General features: G+C 40.3%; 1 protein-coding gene across 4 annotated transcripts in view; it reads left to right on the forward strand.

Moving 5' to 3' along the window:
- Positions 1–17,481, forward strand: part of LOC126253317 (tyrosine-protein phosphatase 10D) — a 340,420-nt gene that overhangs the window by 298,691 nt on the left and 24,248 nt on the right. For 3 of the 4 annotated variants that reach the window (XM_049954568.1, XM_049954569.1, XM_049954571.1), the window contains exons 22-28: positions 5,144–5,254; positions 7,688–7,883; positions 8,176–8,344; positions 11,334–11,586; positions 11,698–11,955; positions 14,446–14,594; positions 17,168–17,403. In XM_049954568.1, the coding sequence (XP_049810525.1) occupies positions 5,144–5,254; positions 7,688–7,883; positions 8,176–8,344; positions 11,334–11,586; positions 11,698–11,955; positions 14,446–14,594; positions 17,168–17,403 (1,372 nt within the window). The remainder of the gene's footprint in view (positions 1–5,143; positions 5,255–7,687; positions 7,884–8,175; positions 8,345–11,333; positions 11,587–11,697; positions 11,956–14,445; positions 14,595–17,167; positions 17,404–17,481) is intronic. The other variant, XM_049954570.1, reaches the window with a different exon arrangement.

Here is a 17,481-nt window from a genome sequence, read left to right on the forward strand (position 1 = left end):
GTCAGCTGCGATCGTCGATGGGCCGACACAATGGGCATATCTGTGTAACTGGCCCTGCAGCATTTGCAGATTAGAACAGTGCCATCTAGCCAACATCATCGAGATCCACACCTTCCAAAATCCAGGACATCTATCAATGCGCTAGGGCTTAACAGCAGGGATGACAACGGCTGTGGAGTGGAGGTAGCACTGAGATGGCCACCTCCATACCCATGTTCACGGTAGTTGCCGCTGGTGCCCTGAAGTGCAAGTTGTACCAGTGCAGGAGTGGGGGATCGACAAGGGTGGGTGTTCTGGGTCCGACTGAACCACTGACAGTGGTGCGGTCAGTAGGTGCAGATGGAGTTGATTTTTGTGATGATACTCGAAGCCCCTCATTGTGCCCACCTTCATAAGGCATAGCACATGGGTAGCAACCACTGTAGCCAGTATGCATGAGGATTTCCCCCTGTACGAGTGAGGGAGGAGCTCTACCGGACTGTGGTCATTCGCACTGTGGTCCTGCAGCTCATCAGAAACAAGGTGGGCACATTGGTGGTGGCACAAGTGCCTGCCACCTTTACCATTTTCTGCTTAAACATTCACACCATACCCTCCACTTCTCCATTGGAGGACGGTGAAATGGTGGACTAAACAGGTTCTCAATGTCATTGGAGGTGCAGAACTGTTTGAAAGCTGTCGCCGTGAAATTGGGCTCATTGTCCAGCACGATGGTGCAGGGAGGCCCTCCAGTAGCTAGTATCTGGAGGAAGGTATTGAGGGTGATGTCAGTGGTGCTGTACACGATGCTGACCACATGTGGGTAATTAGAATAAACGTACACGACAATGAGCCACATAGAGCTCAGAATAGGGCCAGCGAAGTCCAGTTAAATGCAGTTCCAGAGGTGATGTGGGATGGGCCAGTGGTTGAAAGACTGTGGTGGAACAGCCTGGTTGTGGGCACAAGCAGAGTAGGTGTGCACCGTGGCCTCCACGTCCTTGTTAAGTCCCGGCCAGTAGACATGTCACCGTGCAAGGGCTTTCAGCCATGACATACCCACTGTCCACAGTGGAGAAGTTGCAAAACATGAGACCTCGGGTGGATGGATGATGACACGATGAGTATCCAACTCTGCATGAAGCAGGAGAACATATGGAAATGACCAACAAATGGTGGTACAGGCAAGCTCAGGCCCAGAGTTCTGGATCAGTGGACTTCAAAATGTTGGCCATCCATGGAGAAAATAGTGCATGATGTGCCATAAAACAGGGTTGTGGTACATGTTTGCCATGATGTGCCATAAAACAGGGTTGTGGTACATGTCTGCAGTGATGGGAGTAGCTGTGATGGGAAACCCTATCAAAGCATGCTGTCATTCCACATCAGTGTGGAAAAAGGATATAGCCTCTTGGTTTAAAGCCCCTGTTGGTCTACAGCCAGGTTGAGACCCAAGGGAAGACTAGAGGGTATCCACATTTGTGCATTCTGCCGTGGGTTAGTATTTAATGGTACAATTGTAGGAGCTCAGTAAAAGCACCCAGTGCTGGAGCTGTTGGGTCGTCTGCTCCGGAAGCCAAGAGCAGGGACCAAAGAGTGCAATCGAAGCTTTACGGTCCATAATGGGGGTTAACTTGGCCCTAAATAGGTGAACATGTGAATTCTTAATGGCAAAGACGATTGCTAAAGCTTCTTTTTCAATTTGTGAGTAGTTCTTTTGAGTGGGTGTCAGCGTCTTTGAAGCATAGGCAATCGCATGCTCACTATTGTCATCGTTCATATGTGCCAGAACTGCCCCAATGCTACAGGGAGAAGCATCTCTGAACAAAACCAGTGAATGTGACGGATTAATGGGAGTAGGGCAGAGTGCCAAGCGCAGCAGACACTTCAGCTGTGTGAAAGCATGCTCATGGTCTTCTCACCATCTGTACTGGACGTCCTTCTTTTACAACCGGTTGAGTAGATACAGATGTGGGGCACTTGTGGGAGGAATTTATAGTAATAATTCATTTTTCCGAGGGGAGAGAGAGAGAGAGAGAGAGAGAGAGAGAGAGAGAGAGAGAGAGAGAGAGAGAAAAACACCTGAGCTCCTGTAAATTTTGGGGGCAGTGTAAAGAGTCAATAACAGAAACATTGCTGTCAGTGGGGCGCATCCTGTCTCTGTTGAGCAAGTATTTGAGTTATCCCACTTGCTCCTTAAAAAACTGGCATCTGTGTAAGCGGTGCTCGAGTACTGCATCACACAATGTAGTAACAAGGGTCCAGAGGTTGTGCAGTTGGCCCTGATGTGTCATGCCCGTGATAATCACATCATCAAGATAATTGGTAGACGCAGGGATGGACATGTTTAACTATTCCAGATATCTCTGGAAAATTGCCAGAGTGGAAGAGTTACCAAAGGGCAAGCTCTTGTATTTATATAAGCCAAAGGGAATGTTAATGACCACAAAGTGTTATGATTCCTCATCCTGTGGGATCTGCAAATATGCATTGGCAAGGTCTATCTTAGAAAAATATTCACCTCTGCCGAGCTTTGTAAGAATGTCCTCTCTATGTGGTATATGGGGTAGGTTTCTACTTGTGCCTGGGCATTGGTTGTTGATTTAAAATCTCCATGTTGCGGGAGGGACCCACTGGGTTTCTCGACCACCACTAGGGGTGTGGCCCAAGCATTGGTTGTAACAGCTTCAATAACCTTGGCTTCGTGGAGGTGATTGCGTTCTTGCTTAATGGTCACTCATAAGGAGACAGAAAAAGGATGTTTCCAGCAGAAATGGGGTACTGCATCTGGGCTCAAGGAGATATGAGCCTGGAAATCTGTGATGCACCCCAGGCCATGTTCGAATAGAGGTGCAAAGGCAGTACTGATATCTTCAAGCACCTGGAAGGGAATTGTGCCAGAGATGGCCTGAACCTCATGATTGATGAAGAATCCAAACAGCAAGAAGGCATCCAGACTAAATGTGTTGCCAGCTGAGTGACTATTGACAATAAACAGAGTTATCAGCCGTTTGACCATTTCATATGCAGCGTTGATTGTGAATTGATACCAGTGTGGCATTGAACTGTCACTATGCATGGCCAATGTGGGGGATGGTGGGGCCAGGTTAGGAGAATCAAGACTAGCATATGTTTGGAGGCTAATCAAGAAAAGGGTAGCTCCTGTATCCACGTGGAAATCACGAGATTGATAAACAGTTTAGTGGCAGAAAGATCACCCTGAGAAACAACTGTCTGAAGTTCATGCACGATCCCTTGATGCATATGGGGAATGGCAACCAATTGTCCTGATGATTGATGACAGATGGCTCAGAGATGCCCATTTTTCTCCTAATGAGTGCAGTGCACCCAGCTATCTGGACAGTGTACATGTGAGTGTGCAGTGCAGCAGTCAGGAAACGATGAAAGACCATGCTGCTTACACCAGTGGGGCATGACAGGCTGTTCAGAGACCATTGACGTGTTCAAAATCAGTGACTCATGAAGCTGAAGCTGCCATTGGGAAAAAGACTTGTGAGAATTCTAACCTCGAGGTGGGGTTGCCTGCAAAATCTCAAAAAGGGTGCGTAATTTTCAAAATGTTGTCCTAGTAAGGGTTGTCCAGTTTGAGGGCTGCAGTGCACACATCCAGATCCGATTGGACCACTATGCCTGAGATCAAAAAGTCTACATTGTAAGGATGGGTTCATACAAGTGAAATTGCAGCAATGACTCAATCCTTTCAAATCAGTGACCATGAGTGGTATAACCGAACAGGTTGCTTGTGGTATCAATGGAGCTTGTGGTGTGATGCGGCCACATGAAATCGTTCCAAATAATAATTTGACCACAGCAAACGCATCTCTTCAAATGTGATCACAACCATATTTAAGAGAGGAACCAATTACTTAGTAGGAAAAACATCACCAGGGAAGCCCAAGAAAGGAAGAGTGGCTGTTAGAGTGCATCATCTCAAACCTGAAAAGTGGCAAGTGTTGTTTCAGCTGTTGCAGATATGTGTCTCAATACCCTTTGGTGTCATTAAACAGTGGAAACAGGGGTACGGGTGTGAGGCTCTCCGCCTGTGAAGTGACAACATCTTGAACCTGCAAGTGGTCTGGCAAAAGCTGAATTTCCTGACAGAGCAATTCAATCTGTTGTTGCAACTGCTGTTGTGACTGCTGCTGTGGGAACAGCTGTTGCTGTTTCAGAAGTTGCATGAGCTTTGTGTCCATGGGGCACTGCTAACCTTTTTGCTTCATTGTTAATTATAGTGATTGGGAACAACTCGAGAATCTGTGGAGACAGGCTGACAGGCCAAGGACATCAGCAGTGAGCCACCAGAGTAAACAAACAGTGGATGACAATGAGAGAAAGACAGACAATGGACATAGGAGGGTGGAATAACAAGTCCAGTAAATAAACTGAGATTGAAAATCTAAGATTTAGTGATCCAGGACCAGAACAAAGTAGCAAGATCAAATACAATAGCACAATGTAATCACAACTGACAGACTGAGTGGCTGCACTCGAATGATGATGGGGTGGCAGGATGGGCATGTCTGCATAACCAACACTGCAACGGTGACAGCAATGCTCGCAGATTAGGACAGTGCCATCTAGTGGCAGTCACTGAGGTCCGTGCTGTCTGGTGGGCTTTCACATTTGCCGGGCCGGGATACCAAAGTCTCTTCAGATTAACTGTAACCCATTAGTATTCTTCTAAAGTGAGAATAATCTAAAAAATGAAATTACAACCAAATAAAGATACGAAAAAAGGTTCTATATCTCAAGTGGTAGCAGACACAGACACAGCTATAGAAGTATTGTGAACATTCAGGACTGCAGATTACTTAATTTACCAAAAGAAGGGGAAATGGGTGTATGAAATTGTGTTATCTATAGGACCAGGCTGGAAATAAGACAGGTTAAGGGGGAAATCACATGGAATTTGAAAAGCTTTTTTGGTTATTAAGTGATGATCCATTCATTCTGTAAGCTAGTATTTGTAACCTTTGATGGGAATCAGTGCCACCAATTAATATGTAACAGTTTTATTTCAGTCTTTTATGATTATTGTTGGATGTCAGCTGGCTCATTTCTTGCAAAGTGTTGCTATAATAATTATATGTTTGGATTGATATTTCCATTTCTCTAGCATCTATATTATCTCCCTTTCTTTCAGATCACATCTTACACAATTATTGTAGCTGAAGATGACAGTAAAAATGCTTCGGGGTTGGAGATGCCCAGCTGGAGAGACGTTCAAGCGTACAGTGTTTGGCCTCCGTATCAGGTAAATCCGTTTACTAGTGTAGCTTCTGTGCTAAAGGGATTCATAATTCTAGTTATGAACATAACTTCTGTAAGTTGCCATTTTTTCCCTATTTTTTCTTAATTGATACAGTGAACACTCAGAAAGTTAAAGTGAGCGTGTCACATTATTGCAATACAAAATTTGAACAAGTAAGGAAAAGTAGATATTCATTTCTAATGCCAGGACCTGTTAATATTGTGATGTTTCCTTTCCAGTCAGTGAGCATTCCTTCCAGTAGCTTCTAAAGCAACTGACTTCTGTCATTGCAAACAGTTAGCATAGGGGCAGTACCAGTGGCAAGAAAAAATATTTAGTTGTACATTGGACCAATGTTCCACACATGCAGCATTTTACACATCATAGTTATATCACAACAGTAATTTGAAATAAGAAAAATTGATTAATCTAGTGACAGCTTGAATAAAGAGTGAGGAATAAGACCTAATAAAGTAGATACTGGCAGTATTTTTACAACAGCTGCTAATGTAAGTTTTTGTATTATGATATAAACATTTATTTGTTGCACAATGTCATTTCAGGTGCTGATTCTTCCAGAATAATTCTTTTAGTTGTTTAGATACCAGTCATTGTGCATTTTCCACAGTTGGAATGTTCCATGTAATGCCATTCTTTTAAAGATTTAAAGTTTTCAGATCTCTTCTGTGCTTAAGAAGCAACATTAATTTGATGTGATTTTGAGTTTAGGAGACAGGCAAAATGGCTTCTGGTGCCAAGTCAGTAGGATACTTACGATGCAAATTGTGTGTGATATTTTTTTTCTTCCAGAAAACGACAGATGAGGAATGGCCCCCTGCACAAGTATATTGTCGGGATACAAGATTGAGGATTATTTTGTCCACAGTTATAACTGTCTATTACACATAACCAAGCATTTACTGTCCAATTTTCACTGGGCTCGGTCAATGATAATTGTATTGTTGCAACTCGTTATAAATTTTTCAGTTAAAATTTCAAGCGACAATCTTATAGTGATGTCTATCTCATCAGCAGTTTTTCAAACTGCACTAACTCTTCACATAATGTTGTGTAGGCCGTGTATTTTCATAAACAAAATTGTGACCCCTTTGAAAAACACTATTCATTAATAGCACTTAACCTTACTGATATAGTTCGTGGGTTATGCAAATTGAAAACTTTCCACAATTTTGCAAAAAAAAAACTTCACTTTTGTGTGTTCTCTTCAAATGCGTACATTGTCACACAGTTAATGCACCTACTTACTTAAGTGTCTTGTAAATCAACCAGTAACACACAAAGCAGAGTGTGGCAAACAGTATTTAGTGCCATTAAATGTCCTCAGCATCTGCAGTCCGGTTATAGTAAGGAGTTAATTAACTATTTGACAATTTCTTAAAGTACACCTTATATTTAATGCTTGAGCTTATTATTGAACTAGTTGCATTATGAACACTGTTTTCTGGAAAAAAGTAACTGATATAGTTAACCAATCTTCTAGGCTATTGGGGTGCTTCTGTAATTATATCAGAAATGTTTTGGGTGTTTTATTTTAAGGATGAAACAGAAAGTTCTGCAAAATTGTTGAAATAAATGAACATATTTTTATCACAGTTCTGTCCCTTAAATGTAAAATTCCAGATACACACCATGGACCCATTCAGTCTGAACATGCAGTAACACCCCCCACCCAATATATATATATATATATATATATATATATATATATATATATATATATATATATATATATATATATATATATATATATCCCTCCCCCTCTCCCCCTCCCCCCTCCCCCCTCTTTAGTGTATGTATGTTTTGGAGCATTGCTTACAAAAGACATGATTCTAGATCTACATCCAGACACTATTATGAAAGGGATAGATCACAGCACATAGAGGAGATATTGAGTGGCAGACAGGCACGACTCCTAACATCTGAGGCATTGGCCAAAATGCCTTCTAAGGTAGACAACACATGTCTTACACCCTGGTGTTTCACAAAGTTACCCAGTTTTGACTTCCAGCAAAGTTCACATTGGTGTGTTTTTCCTTTGGAAAACACAAACTCTGGACCCAATAAGAATTTTTGTTTTATATATTTTATTATATATTGTATTATATATTGATATGTATGTGTATCGGTACCGTTGGGCCTTCGTGGCCTGTTCAGGCGGAGATTTTCGTATTATATTAGTCAGAAACAAACATGATTGTTGTGTCAGGTTAAATACTTAGAATCTTGCTGGCTATAGTTAATAAACAAGAAATGTGAGTTATGTGCATAAATGAAGTTAAATGTGACAAATATCTCTGTGGGAGCGTGGCATTATTTGTAGGCCATTTAAAATTATAAAGTGTTGTGTGAACTTGTGTTGTTTTTTGTCCTGTTAAGAGTCAAAGTGGTAAACTAATAAGTGGGTATTTGTTGAAGGTTCTAGATCCGTACAACCCCTTCAAGAACTCTACTGTTGAAGATTTCACTATTGGAACAGAGAGCTGTGATATGCGAAAGCTGGGCTATTGTAATGGTGCATTGAAGTCTGGATCCACGTATAAAGTGAAGATTCGTGCCTTCACTGATGTGGACAAATTTACTGATACTTACTATTCATTTCCAATACAGACAGGTATAGCATAATAATTGTTTTTTAGTGTAGTTATTGAGGCAGCAAGTTTTATATTAGAATGTTTGTTATAAGTTAGCATTGTTTTTGTATTCACTTCATTACAATCTGAAGCCTTATAAGAAGGCATTAGTTTCATAACATAAAAAAGATTCTGTATTAATAAAAATAGCCAAATAATGTTACTGAGCTTTTCTGACGTTTTCTGAAACAATTTTGTTAAGCCTTAATTTATAGGGTACCACTGAAAGAGAAGTTGTGTTAAATTTTCTTTTTGTTTTGTTAAAAATTCCAGATCAAGATAACACACCAGTTGTTGTGGGAACTGTTGTGCCTTTAATATTATTGTTACTGCTTGCAATAACAGTGTGGACACTTCGTCGTCAGAAAAGATCGAAGAGAAAAACTGCAGAAAGCAGGGGAAATGATAACTTGTCTATACCTGACAGTATAATTGAAACAAGGTAACTAAGTAGTTTTAATTCATACAGATACAGCCAGTATACCATTTTTTAAAAATATTTCCTATATTGTTTTATGTCTACACTATTAACTACAAACGAAACAATATAAAAAATGGTTTAAGTTTCATTCTCTTAAGTGTGTGCTGTTTAAATGCTATTGTTGATGGAGTGTGTAAGTTTCACTTCTCTCGTACTATGCTTTGTGCTTTATTCTAAGCCATTAACCCTATTCTTCCTAATGGTGTTCCAGTACCTTATGAAAAACTATGAAGAAGTTGGGTATAACGTTAGACAAACATGTCATCTGAACAGAAAATAATGTTGCTATCTGCAAGAAGAGTTCCAATTGCCACTACGTCCTAGTTTTGGAACACATTTCCACAGGATGTGAAATGTAAACTTGTTCAATCGCTCTTTCTGCTGAACCGCCACTATTGCAGTGTAGTCCAGTGCTGCACAAGTACTGAAAACACTATATGAGTAGAACTAACTGTGAGTGCTTGTGTGCACTACATCTGCAACATCTGTCTACTGGACCTTGTTAGTGCTTCATATGCCCAGTTGACTGTTTGCAGTGAGATGATTTGTGTCACTACTCTATGCTATATCTACTTCATCAGCTATTCAGTACACATGCACCCTAGTACCTTGTATCAGAGATTAATATGCCTGTCATGCCATCATAGTTGAGACACAAGGTCTCTCTTGTCTAATGCCTTAGCTGTGCACATCCAAAAACAAAAACTTTCACAAACTCTTTCTCTATTGCTACTCTCTGACTCTGGACCTTTCAATATGTTCTTCATGTCCTGTGGGGGGCAGAGGTAGATAGTGTCAAAGATGTAGAACACATGAAGCATTGTGTTTATACAAATGCATCGTGTGCACAGTAATGTATGTTGGGCATGTGTAAAGTTCTGGGCACCAGAAACCAAACAATGAAATAGAAAGAGCAAGCTCGTATTAACTATAAGCATGTTAAATCATTTTTAAGTGTGTAAACATTATGGAATAGCACTTGGATGCAGTTTGGAAGCATTAAAGACAAGCTCTAGGAATGAGTAGCATATGAGAGGGCATTCTAAAGTAACTAGAATTTCTTTCATGTGGGTGGAGAGGCAGTAGATGTGTAGTTCTACAAAATATGTCTACTACACACTGTTTCAAGGCACTTGACATATGAGTTCATGCCGAAAAGTAATGCTTTCAAATTGTTTATTCTGTTCTCAATATCAGTTGAGGTATTACATATTGTGCATAGTATTCGGTCAACTTTCTCGATAAGCTAAAACTAGCTGCAACCCTCTGCCGCTAGAGGGCTCTGAATTATCCTATGTATCATGGTGGTGTGTAATGTAACTATGTCAGTGTGTGAGAAACAGTGTGCTGTAGTTGAGTCTATAACTGCAGAAAATGTGCCTCCACACATGGAGCTAACTCTCCTTCAGCAAGGCAATGCCAGTCAGCATATGAGCTTTGCAACAGACCAATACCTTAGGTTTCATTGTCATTGATCATCCTCCTTACAGCCACAGCTTGTCCCCATCCAACTTTAATGTTTTCAAAACTTTAAGAACACCTTTGAGGACTTCACTTGGATAGTTATGAAGCAGTGCACGCAGAGGTGATGTACCTCCATCGGCAACATCAAACATTCTACAATGACAGTATCAACAAACTGTTCTCTCGTTGGAAGAAATGTGTTCATCACCAGGGTGACTGTTGAGGTATAAATATGTGGACATGAAGAATAAGTATGTTGAATGTTAATAAGGTTTACTTTATTTTAAAAGTTTTAAAGAGTTTTCACATAAAAAATTCGAAGGCATTACTTTTCAGCACACCCTAATATATGGAAGTATCAGTTAGGTTAAAGTACTCATTTTTAATGGTGTTATACATGTTAATGATTTGTATTTTCAGTGCAGGGAACAGAAAAAATCACAGGAAGCTAACAGCAGTGTGTAGGATGATTGCAAGACCACTGACATTCTGTTTTTAGCAAGAAAGTGCCTTATATTGATTGCTGTGTAACTGAGTGCATTGTTTCATTGGTGGATCAACCCTTTGTTTGCCACAATACATGCTATTTCTATTCTGCAATGCCCCGCATTGTTATTTAGTACTTGAAGGTAGCAATGTTTGCTAACATGGTAACTAGGGAAACATTTGTAGTGCACTGTTGCTAATCTCCCACTGGCTCAATTATTCCATGGTCATACTTGTAACGCCATATATCTTTACTTGTAATGCTGAAAAATTGAAAATCCAGGATGAAATAATCACAATAATATTCGATGGTCATACCCGTAACAACACATCTCATTGCTTGTAGTTGCTGAAAGTGCAAAACAGCATTCTTGAAAACAAAACACTCTGTCCATTCTGACACTTCCATGGTTAACTGATGTAAAGTGGAATGTAGTAGAGGAACTTAGAAGGATGCCAGTCACGATTGCTTCACAGCCTGAAGGAAAGGATTTGTTGTTGTTCTTGTGTCACTCCTTGTATTTTAGTTGGATTCTATTCCAGCTGTTGAAGTGCTTTATTAATGAATTTCTTGAAAATATTAGTTAGTTGTTTAGAAATCAAAGAACAGTAATCTTACACTTTTCACGTGGCTTCAGACATTCAAAATTTCTGAAATTATTAAAGATTGTCTATAAATTTATGGTTGGATAGCTATGACATATTCTTACCTCTTAGATCATAATGCGTTGTGTTTATGTGTAGTCTGCAGAATGAGGTTTTAATGCTAATATTCTTGCAAATTATGAGAACTCTGAGAAAATAATCACGGAAACAAAAAACTAGAATAACAGAAATACAAATATGATGCATAGGAACTGTGTCCATTAATAACTTTTTGTAGGCACTGAGAAAAACAACTCACTGTCTTAAGATTATAGGAATCTGTGTTTGTGAAAAATAATTGATCAAAATGTACCTTTTCACAACTACTTCAGATCTTCTATTTGTCTTTCATCAGCAGGCCTATCAGACTGGAAAACTTTGCAGAACACTATCGCATCATGTCTGCTGATTCTGATTTCCGATTCTCTGAAGAGTTTGAGGAACTTAAACACATTGGCCGTGACCAGCCATGCAGTGCAGCTGACTTGCCATGCAATCGCCCGAAGAATCGCTTCACCAATATCTTGCCTTATGATCATTCTCGTTTTAAACTGCAACCTGTGGATGATGAAGAAGGTTCTGATTACATAAATGCCAACTATGTGCCTGTAAGTACAACAACAAGAAATTGATTTTTGTTTTCTTTTTCTTTAAAATGTGCATTTCATTTTTCACTGTTTATAAGGAAATAATTATATTTGTTTATTTTCTTTCCTCAGGGTCATAATTCACCAAGAGAATTCTTGGTAACACAAGGACCATTGCATTCCACACGTGATGATTTCTGGCGTATGTGTTGGGAGAGTAATTCACGGGCAATAGTTATGCTGACTCGTTGCATTGAGAAGGGGAGGGAAAAGTGTGACCATTATTGGCCATATGACACGATGCCAGTCTACTATGGAGACATCTCTGTCCAGATTCTGAATGACAGTCATTATCCTGATTGGAGTGTGACTGAGTTTATGATGTGCCGTGTAAGTCTGTGTGTACTAATTGCTGATTGGTTTTCGATTACCGACATGGTACATCTGATAACTGATCTATACATTGTTTATTTCAAGTATTAAATCTAGTCTTCTGTTCCTTAAAAGAAAAAGTGTTTTGAGAATATGATGAGCAAGTTTTTAAACAACAAGCTGTATATAAAGGTATAATTTAGGTATTTTGTCAGTTCTACACAAAGATATAGTTATTTTTTATTTAAATGAAATCAGAAATAGTTTAACGGTCATTGTAATTATGTGTTGTTTTTCACAACTTATAGCAGTTATTTGCTCCAGCACCTTCCATCAAACAAAATACAATCATAATTGTGTAAATATGGATCTTTGCAAGACTAGTACCCAACATAAAGGGGGGAAGAACTTTCATACTAAATTTTCTCATATACTTGCATTTTAAAGGCCATCTGTCACCTCTTGGCTTGTAAGGATAGTAATCATAACCAAATTGAATATATTAATTTTATGTATGCATAGTTAACTGTTCAAATATATTTAAAATTTTATAATTAATTGCTTTACATTGAAGGAAAAAAATTGTGGTAGAGTGTCAATCCCGCGCCTACAAATTAATAGCCAGTGCAAGTAACCACTCCCTCATGGAGCCATTTTTGCAACTGCTTCTCAAGAACCCATCTTACACTACACTTTCACAATATTATATTTGCAATTTCAAAGGAAAATACTGACCTGGTACTGTGAGCAACAGAATGCACAGTTGGAAACAGACAGCCGTGTCCCTTCTCTGAGTCGACTGTAGTGTGGATGAACATAATTGTGGCACAAGACACAGGTTCCTAGTTATCGCAGAGATAGTTCTATAAAACTTATTGTAATCCATTTTATTTGCATACCAGCACACATTCGAAAAGAAATGGCATAATTTTAGTGTGAATTCTGGCTTGGATTTGAAGCAAAATGGCATAATTTTAGTACAATATTTGCTAGCACATCACCACATGATAACTGGCTACCACTGGCCCATACTTTAACGTTACTTTATCTGTACTTCACTGTTGGCTCTACACATGATGCCAGGTTTCATTCTCCAGGTGTTTGCCAAACCTGAATTCTTCCATTGGATCACCAGAGGATACAGCATGATTCATCACTCCAAATCACACGTTTCCAGTCATCTACTGTCAGGGGCATAACTCTTAACGCCACCTCAATCACCACTTAGCTTAGATTACAGGAATATGTATCTCATGAGGAGTTGCTCAACCATTGTCCCCATTCTTTTTAACTCCCTATGCACAGTCATTGTTTTGGCTGTACTGTCAGTAGCAATCTGGAACTCATAAGTGATTCCTTCCACCGATCCCATATGACTTTTTACAACCGCTCTCTGCACTGCTTGATGGCTCCTGTCCGTCAGTGCACGGAGTCTTCCTGGTCCTGGTGTAGCTGTGGTTTCCACTTCACAGTCCATCATCATCATCATCGTCATCATCATCATCATCATCATCATCATCTTGAACAGTTTCCAGCCCCTTGCTAGGTCTGTTTGGAATATAAGGCTCCCCATCTAGTCTTGTTTTCCCACCATCTTTCTTTGTTCACTCTGGTCTAGTCCTCATCTCTTTTTTGAGTGGACTCCTCCACACCTTTCAGCCATCTATTCCTCAGTTTTCCTCTTTAATGTAAACAAATGTGAGATGCTGGTTACATGTAGAAATAAAAATAGACCAACTAGCAGAATAAGGATTGGCCAAATCACAATGACAAAGTTTGAATATTTCCTGCCATTAAACTTATAATCAGTCACCATTCAGAGTTTTGAACAAGGACAGAAAGAACCAGTGTATCATATCCACAAATGATGCTGCTGCACCTAGTAGCCCTATCGAGTCCCCATCATGTTCCCACAGGCAATGCTAGCATCTTCCTCCACCTCCACCCTGCCATCCGTCCTCGTCTTCACCTGACACCTCTTCCATACCCCGACCATCTGCCCATCTGCACCAGCTGATTCAGCTGAATAGCTGCTCACCTCAGAAGCAGCTGCAATCGGGTCTTAGTGTGCTGTCTCTCCCTCTATCGGGGCCGACTGCGGTGGCCAAGCGGTTCCAGGCGCTTCGGTCCGGAACCGTGCGACTGCTGCGGTCGCAGGTTCGAATCCTGCCACAGGCATGAATGTTTGTGAGGTCCTTAGGTTAGTTAGGTTTAAGTAGTTCTCAGTTCTAGGGGACTGATGACCTCAGATGTTAAGTCCCATAGTGCTCAGAGCCATTTGAACCATTTTTTTGTAATTCAGTGCTCCCCTGATAGGCTAGTAGCAATCTGTCCTTTCTTGTAGTCCACCTTATTCCTTTTGGTTATTATGTTATTGGAAGACTTTTCGCCAGCTGTATGTGATCATAGCTCTTGGCCTAGAGGTGTTTCTACTTGTTCTACTTGTCATATGCCCTCTTCAGTCTCAGTATTTTATTTTTCCACTAAATTTTCATGTCTTTATTACAGGGTGATGTATCAAGAGTAATAAGGCATTTTCATTTCACAACATGGCCTGATTTTGGTGTTCCAAGCCCTCCTCAGACACTGGTGCGTTTTGTAAGGGCCTTCAGAGAGCGTGTTGGCCCTGATCAGAGACCAATTGTTGTCCATTGCAGGTATGTATAGTCAGTTACTATGTTTGTTGTATGTGCATCACACTGTAATATTTCGATGGACCTCTTCTCACTTTCTTATGAGAAGAACGAAATTTAGGAGTCTTCTCTATAATAAATTGGCAAGTTTACTGGTGAGAAGTAAGACTATTCTCGCATATATTTAATTATTCTTTTTTTTTTCATTTATAAGAAACTTAACTCCAAAACAGTCACACAATTGAAATAAATACACTATATACATGCAACCATTATATACACTGATACGTAATCCGTTCATTGGATAAATCATGAGAAATAATTTCCTTGGTGAGAATGTACGTGGTAATTCAAATGTAATAGTATCTCCAGCCAGAATTATTGTTTACCACCACAAAGGGGTTACATGCAGTCCTTTGGACTTTAAAAAATTAATCACATATTGCAACTTACTTGTTCTTATCTAATCATGAAAGTTAAAATTCTTCTGTGCATTTTGTTCATTAGTATAAAATATTCAAGAACAATCATTTGTTTCGACTTACCTGTTTTCTTGGCCTAATCGAATAATACTTTTCATAATTAATTGTTATACAGTATTTAAATGCAAGTACTTTAAACTGGTTGGATATTTATTTCAGTGAGCTATAACCTATGACTCTTCAATATAACTTTTGCAATAGAACTATGCCTTGTACAAAGATGTGTGCTTGCCAAAGTTGACATAAAAATCAAAGATTATACATAAATTTCATAGTTACAAAATAAGTTAATTTATTCACTTCTTTTAAAAGTCTGGAAAAAAGTTATGCACTCAGAAGTCACCGAGCGAGGCAGTGCAATGGCTAGCACACTGGACTCGCATTCAGGAGGATGACAGTTCAATCCTGCATCCGGCCATCCTGATTTAGGTTTTCCGTGATTTCCCTAAATTGCTTCAGGCAAATTCCGGGATGGTTCCTTTCAAAGGGCATGGCTGACTTCCTTCCCCATCCTTCCCTAATCCAGTGAGGCCGATGACCTCGAAGTTTGGTCTCCTCACCAAATCAACCTCCAACCTCCCCCCCCCCCCCCCCCCCGCCCCCCACTCAGAAGTCATAGTCAGATGTCAGTGAACTTAGTACACATATGCATCACTGGTGGATTTGTAATTGTCTGACAGTGTCCTCCAGAACATATTAGTACTGTTCACATTTAGTGGTGTTACCAGGCCTAATAGAGTATGTAAGTGGCAGAAAAATGTGAGATGTTGAGTGATCACTGTGAATGTTGCAGAGATGCCACATGTGTAATGTGTGGTAGCATTATTAGCACCTGACAGATTGGAAAGGCTCCCATTATGTGTTTCCATTTGGCCAGTTGGTCAATATCCATAATTGTGAATCATTCAGGTGTGAGTGGCCAATATTAGGCTGCATGGAAACTTAAGGTCAACCATACTCGTCAACATTCCGGTTAACATCATCTGACCACCACAAGGGAGGATTGCTCTACTGTGCACTAAGGACATTTTAATCCCTTCACACCAGTGAATGCCATCCGAGAACAAGTAATGGACTCCCAGCAACTTTTTGTGTCATCCCACATGATTAGTCGGAGACTAGCAGCTGCCGGGCTAGGGAGTTACCGTCCCATGCGTAGGCTGCTGTTAACACTGCTACACAGATGGCTGTGTTTGGAGTGGTGCTGCAATTGGGAAGGATGGACTGCTGATGAGTGGTATCACATTGTGTTCACCAACAAAGTGCAGTTCTGCAGTGCCCCAGATTACCATCATCAATGACAGTGAGCTTTGAAGAGGTCTCATTCGTCCAGTGTTTTAGAGAAGTACAGCAATGTTACACATTGTGTTATGGCGTGAGAAGCCATTGGATATGACTTCAGATCATGGCTGGTCATGACTGAGGAAACTCTGATGGCACAGTTGCACATCTCAGGTATCCAGTGTGCTCATATATTACCTCTCGTGTGATGGTATCATGGTGCCAATTTTCATCAGGAAAATGCTCAGTGACAAGTTGTGTGTGTCTCTGTGGACTCCTGCGTGATGCTGAGAAACTCCTCTGGTCAGCAAAATCCGCAGATCTGTCGCCGATACAGTGTGAGGGACCAGCGTGAACGTCAGCTCCATTACAGTACTAGTATCCAGGATATCAAGGCCCAGTTACAACAGTTGTGGGCCAGATTGTCTCGGAAGAGGATACACCGCCTATGTAACGCCCTTCCCCAGTAAATCAGTGAGTGAATCCAGGCTAGAGGGTGCACAGCGTCTTACTGATACACGGGCTCATATTGCCAAGTTCTTTATAAATTTGACTCGACTTTGTAATTACTGCAGTAACATCATATACCCTCTCAATCCATTAAGCTTCGTTTGGTTTCCTCCTACCCTTCTTTGTGCTTCTCTTTTCTTGTCTGTCATTGTAGATATATAAAAATTACAATATAGTTTTGTGTGTGTGTGTGTGTGTGTGTGTGTGTGTGTGAGAGAGAGAGAGAGAGAGAGAGAGAGAGAGAGAGAGAGAAAGGGGGGTGGGGCAAAGTGTATGAAATGTATTAACATGTTGTAATTTTTGTTTTACTGTTTGATGTTTCAGTGCTGGTGTTGGACGTTCCGGTACCTTCATTGCTCTTGATCGACTGTTACAGCAGATTAATGTCTCGGATCATGTTGACATATTTGGTATCGTATGGCAGATGCGAAAGGAGCGTGTCTGGATGGTACAGACTGAACAACAGTATATATGCATTCATCAGTGCGTATTGGCAGTTTTAGAAGGGAAAGAAAATCAGGGACCACTCAGAGAAATACATGATAATCAGGGTTTTGAAGGTAACATTGTTTTTATTGTCATGTCTTATTCTGTTTGTTTCAAAATAACACTTTCAGTGACAGTTCCACTTATCTTAA

This window comes from Schistocerca nitens, chromosome 4 (genome assembly GCF_023898315.1).
Source record: "Schistocerca nitens isolate TAMUIC-IGC-003100 chromosome 4, iqSchNite1.1, whole genome shotgun sequence".
Lineage (NCBI taxonomy): Eukaryota > Metazoa > Arthropoda > Insecta > Orthoptera > Acrididae > Schistocerca > Schistocerca nitens.